Below are 6365 nucleotides of genomic sequence, written 5' to 3'. Positions count from 1 at the left end.
GAAGCAGCCTACAGGCGGCATGATCAGGCAATCTATAAAATTGCAAGGTTGACTAACAACGAAGCCGAGTGTGAGGCTATGATTGCAGGTCTGGAATTGGCTAAAGGCCTAGGAGCAGAAGTCATCAAAGTAAAATGTGATTCTGTTCCGGTAGTAAATCAGGTAAATGGGAACTTCGAGGTTCAAGAAGACATGATGCAAAGGTACTTAGACAAAATTCAAGTCACATTGCACCGCTTCAAAGAATGGACTCTAGTCCACATACCTAGAGAGAAAAATAGTAGGGTCGACGCCCTCGCAAACCTGGGATCATCTGTTGAGGAAGATGACATACTCCCCGGGGCTATCGTTCAGCTATCCAAATCAGTGATTGAAGAAGGCCATGCCAAGATCAACTCCACTAGCCTGACATGGGACTGGAGAAAGAAATATATCGATTATTTGGAAAGTGGGAAGCTACCAGCAAATGCAAAAGAGTCGAGGGCCCTGCGAACCAAAGAAGCCCGATTCTTACTCGACGAAAATAGAACTCTATATAGAAGAACTTTTGATGGGCCCCCATCAAACTGTCGAAGAGTCGGACGAAAACAAAAACTTCAACGAGGGAAAAATAAATCCTATACTAGAGGTCGTTTCGACCCTACGCATAAGAGCCACTATCGCCAACTTAAATTAAAGGTCGTACCGACCCAACGCGTAAGAGCCATTATCGCCAACTTAAATTAAAGGTCGTACCGACCTAACGCATAAGAGCCACTGTCGCCAGCTTACTGAAGCCTGGCACATTCACACACACTAAACATAATATCCAGTCGACTTGCCGTCAGATACAGTAATAATCCAATCATTCCACGATATTTAGTTTCATCAACAAGGATTCCCTGTTCATGTTTGTCTAGATTTGTGGAAGGACTCATTGGTGTTCCAATGGATTTTGCATTGCTCATGCCAAATTTTTGAATCAGTTCCTTTGTGTATTTGGTCTGACATATAAAGGTTCCTTCTTCAGATTGTTGAATTTGGAGTCCAAGGAAGAATGTTAGCTCTCCCATCATGCCCATTTAGTATTCGCTTTGCATAAGATTTGAAAATTCCTTGCACATAAGAGGGTTAGCACTACCAAATATAATATCATCAACATAAATTTGAATAATAAGATTACCTTATGATGATCTTTTAATAAATAAGGTAGTGTCTATTTTACCTCTTGTGAAGCCATGATCAACAAGAAAAGAACTAATTCTATCATACCAAGCACGTGGAGCTTGTTTTAGTCCATATAGTGCCTTAGTGAGCTTGTATACATGGTAGGGAAACTTTGAATCTACAAACCCAGGTGGTTGTTTCACGTATACTTCTTCCTCAATAAATCTGTTCAAAAAGGCACTTTTGACATCCATCTGAAATAACCTAAATACTTTAAATGATGCGTATGCCAGAAGAATTCGTATGGATTTCAAGCGAGCTATTGGACCGAAGGTTTCGTCATAGTCGACTCCTTCCTGTTGTGAGTATCCTTGAGCAACTAGTTTGGCTTTATTTCTTACGACCTTCCATCTTCATTCAATTTGTTTCTGAAGACCCACTTTGTTCGGATTACAAAAACATTTTCAGGTTTAGGTATCAGATTCCACACCTGATTCTTACCGAACTGATCTAACTCTTCTTGCATTGCTTGAACCCAACTTGAATTTTTAGAGCTTCCTCTATCTTCTTTGGTTCAACCTGAGAGATTAATACAACATTTGCTTTCTTTTTTAGAGTTCCTCTGCTTTTTATTCCTTCACTTGGATCCCCTATGATGAATTTTTGTGGATATTCAGGATCGCTCTCCATTCATTTGGACGTACTACATTAGTAGTCGACTCGATTGGATGATCTGGTTCACTACTGTTGATTTCATTAGTTGACTCTATAATACAGTCGACTCTTGAGTTTTGCTTGTCTCCTAAATTTCTTGAGCTTGATCTTTATCACCTGCAGTAATTCCTTTCTCGACCAAGGGATTATTATCATCGAATATAACATGTACAGATTCTTCCACACATAATTTGACTTTATTATAGGCTCTAAAAGACCTACTATTTAATGAGTAGCCCAGAAAAATACCTTCATCACTTCTTGGATTGAATTTTCTAAGGTTATCCTTACTGTTATTGTGAATAAAACACTTACTTCCGAAGGGATGAAAGTAACTGACATTAGGACGTTTACCTTTCCATAATTCATAGGGAGTTTTCTTCAGAATGGGCCTTATGAGACATCGGTTGAGAATGTGACATGTTGTACTTATACCTTCTGCCCAAAAATGATTTGGCAGTGTATGATCTAGTAACATGGTTCTTGCCATATCTTAGAGAGTTCTGTTCTTTCTTTATACAACCCTATTTTGTTGTGGTGATCGTGGTGTAGAGAAATTATGAGTGTATCCCTGATCATTACAGAAATCTTCAAATGCTCTGCTTTCAAATTCTCCTCCATTATCACTTTGAATTGTTGAGATCGGATATCCCTTTTCTCTTTCAACCTTTTTGCAGAAAACTTCAAAATTTCTTAATGCTTCATCCTTATGAGACAAGAAAATTACCCAAGTGAAACATGAATAATCATCAACAATAACAAAAGCATACCTTTTTCGGCTATACTAGCAGTTCTAGTAGGCCCGAATAAATCCATATGAAGTAATTGCAAAGGTTTAGAAGTAGATACAATATTTTTATTTTTGAAATAGTTCTTGTGTGCTTACCAATTTGACATGCATCACAGATATGAGTTCTAGAGAAATTCAGTTTAGGTAGGCCAACAACTAACTCATGTTTAGACAATTTTTCTATCAAATGCATGCTAGCATGACCAAGTTTTCTATGACATAACCATGGATCATCAGACATAGACGTTAAGCAAATTTGACCATCTATCTTTTCAAAACCATCAAGGATATAAATATTTCCATACCTTTTCCTAGGAAGGACTATTTTACCTGATTCGTCTTCAATAGCACAACCTATTTTCTTAAAATTTACCTCATATCCTGAGTCACATAGTTGACTTATGCTCAGGAGGTTGTAGTTGAGTCCATCAACGAGATAAACTTTAGTGATGTCATAGTTATTATTGAAGGGAATTGTTCTAGAACCAATTATTTTACCTTTTGAGTCATCTCCAAACTTAATGCTTCCTCCATCAATTTTTGTAACTTCTTTGAACAGGTTTTTGTCACCTGTTATATGACTGGAACACGCACTGTCTAGATACCATTTTCCTTCGCGGCTTATTCTATGGTGTTCTTGCAAAACAAAGTGATTACTTTCTTTTAGGTACCCAAGCTTGCTTTGGTCCTCGATGGTTAGTATTGCTAGATTCAGAATTGTTTTTTGGTTTCCAAACCCATCCTGAAACGTTTGCTTTACGAAAGTGACAAAAAGAATATTTATGCCCACTTTTGTTACAGTAGTGACACGTAACTTCTCACCCACCTTTAGGTCTTTCGTTAGTGTTAGTACTAGTGGACTTAGTTCTGGCTGGTCCTTTTTCAGTTGACTTGTAAGTCGTCTAGTTTGACCTGATAGAACTGTGACTGGTGGATTTACGCATGCCATTAAGTTGCATTTGCAATTCCTCAAACTCTTCTTGAAGTACTTCTTTTTCAATTTCACATACTTTATGTTTGAGTTTGCAGTCTTTAACCTCTTTAGTTAGTCTCTTAAGCTCATTCATCATTTTTTGAGACTCTTTCAGAGTTAAATCAAGAATATCCTGCAATTCATTGCATCTTTCACAGTTATAAGATCTTACCTCACTTGTTTCACCCCGTGCCATGAAACAGTTTTCATTTTCTTCATCTGTAGTGTCCTCATCTATCCAGCATCCTGAGGATTTGTTCATTTCATTTTTCAGAATCATCATGAAGCAAAGATTTGCTATCTCTTCTTGGTCTGAATTATCCTCATCACTCCAGCTTCCAAAAGATTTGTTCTTGTTAAAGCCTCTAGAAATTTTTCTTTTTAGTTCTAGGCACTCAGCTTGAATATGTCCAAATCTTCCACACTCATAGCATTTTCCATCATTCTTGTCTTGTTCGTTGTATTGCCTGGATAGTCTTGGTGGAATTCTTCCTTTTTTTGTATTTTTGAATCTTCTCACTAAGCCATCCATGTTTCTCGATAGTATAGCAATCTCTTCTTGTAAAGCTTCAGGATCATCATCAATTTCGTTTTTAGCTATTTCAGTTGAAGTCTAGAATGCAACTATTTTCTTTTTTTCTTCTTGACTAGTTTTCTTGAGATGCGTCTTTTCAAAGGCTATTAGTTCTCCTCGTAGTTCATCATATGATAATTTATTTAGATCCTGAGATTCTAGTGTGACTACTTTGGTTTGCCAAGTGGTTGGCAGGCTTCTGAGAATTTTTCTAACTTGATCACCACTAGTATATGGCTTGTCAAATGCCTTTAGATCGCTAATTATTTTACTGATTCTGGCAAATATCTCTTCAATAAATTCTCCTCCTTTCATTGAGAAGAGTTCGTAATCATGAACCAACATGTTAATATGTGTTTCCTTTACTTTGTTGGTTCCTTCCTATGTAACCTCAAGCTTGTCCCACATTTCTTTGGTTGTGTCATAGCTAGAGGTTTTCTCATATTCTTCACCACTTTATAGCATTGTGAAGCAGATTTCTCGCTTTATTGTTAACTTGTACCACTTCCATTTGCTCTTTTGTATATGAATCTATATCTTCAAGATCAGCAAGTGGTGGAGTAGCAGCTGGTAGGGAATAGTTCCCCTTTTTGATGACTCACCCAAACTTTGACGTCATAAGACTTGGCAAAGATCTCCATACGCACTTTTCAATGAGAAAAATATTGTCCATTGAAGTATGGTGGTCTAACTTGTGAAGTTCCTTCCTTAAAGAGAGCTCTTATGATAACCTGATTTGCCATGATCTTTTCTCACAAGTTGTTAAGCAAAAAGTAGAATGTGAGCCTTGCTCTGATACCAATTAAAAGTACAAGGGGGGGGGGTGAATTGTATATTTTTAAACTTAATCTCTACTAGTTGAATAATTTGTCAATTAGTCTGCTAGATGCAATATCCTAACAGTTATAATAACAGAATGTAAAATACAGAAAGTAAGTGGAGGAATTAAAGACACCGAAATTTTATACTGGTTCGGATTCAATGTGAATCCTAGTCCATCCCACTTGGGTTGCAAGGGAGTTCTCTTTAGTAAATGCGTTTCTCCGAGTACAATAGATATGACGTGATAGATCAGTTCCTATAACACTCGTTTCTTTTGATACAATGCCTCACCAGTGTTGTACTCTCCTTTTTTCTCTAACTTGTTACACAACAGATCTTAGAGAACTACAATGTTTATTTGCAGTAGAACAAAGAGAGGATTTTTGGTTCGATCAAAGTATATTTGTCTAAGGCTAGATATTGAGTATAAATACTTTGGTGAAGATCGTTTGCTAATGAGACTTGACAACCTAAGAGATTTGATCCTTGGAAAGAGATTGATTCTTTTCTAGAATAAGATTGATTGTCGTTGCTTTTTCTTGATGATAGGAGATTGACAGCTTTCCTTCTACAGTTGTTAATGATGAGGGTTTACTCCTTGCTTATTGGTCCTTCCGAAATTAGCCGCTCAGCTACTATTCTCACAGAATCTTCGATCTTCCTGCTGGCCTTGATTAATGCCTTGAGTTTAGGCTTACTTGATTCTTTCCATCGCAGCTGTCCGTAATCTTTGCTTGACTGATTCGTAATCCTTGCTGATTGATTTCTTTCCTTAAGCATCCAGATTTGCTGACTGATTCGTAATCTTTGCTGATAGATTTCTTTCCTTAAGCAACCAGATTGACTTCAGCAAACTTGTAGTAGCTCCTTGATTCCCTTGTTCTTCTGTAATTGATTTCCTGTACAGATATATTATTTGCATTATTGAAATTAGATCTAACAGTATGGAGAATGTGTGATGGATCTTTTATTATAGAAAAAATAACAGCATAGACCACAAGTATAAGGGATCACATTCAGACGCACATTTCGACTTGAAAACGTCATTTATATAAAAGGCTTACCAGGGACGGCACAATAAAATTAGTGGCCTAAAGTCAAACTTTAAAAAAGACCTTAAATTTTGAAAAAGATAATATTTATTTTTAATTTTTAATATATTGAAATGTAAATTTGTAATAATTTTTTAAAATATACACGTTTTCTATTGAGGATAATAAAGAGAGAAAATAATAATGTTCATGTCAAACCTATTCCACAATTTATTCACACCTAAAGAATTTAGGGGAAGATCTACATTACCAGATTTTTGCTGAAACAATAAATCAATTACAAATTAAATATTA

The 6365-nt window shown here is 36.4% G+C and overlaps 1 protein-coding gene across 1 annotated transcript; it reads right to left on the bottom strand.

The window, feature by feature from the left end:
• Window positions 1–1656: 1656 nt before the first annotated feature.
• LOC138879106 (uncharacterized) lies at window positions 1657–4542 on the bottom strand. Its single transcript, XM_070158684.1, has 4 exons — window positions 4414–4542; window positions 3796–4236; window positions 2747–3689; window positions 1657–1796 (listed from the first exon to the last, which is right to left on the bottom strand). Exons 1-4 carry the CDS (start codon window positions 4540–4542, stop codon window positions 1657–1659), a joined length of 1653 nt encoding a protein of 550 aa, XP_070014785.1.
• Between the last annotated feature and the right edge of the window lie 1823 nt (window positions 4543–6365).

The sequence above is a fragment of the Nicotiana sylvestris genome, chromosome 10 (assembly GCF_000393655.2).
Source record: "Nicotiana sylvestris chromosome 10, ASM39365v2, whole genome shotgun sequence".
NCBI classification, from domain to species: domain Eukaryota; kingdom Viridiplantae; phylum Streptophyta; class Magnoliopsida; order Solanales; family Solanaceae; genus Nicotiana; species Nicotiana sylvestris.
This window is presented reverse-complemented; position numbering and strand designations above follow the sequence as displayed.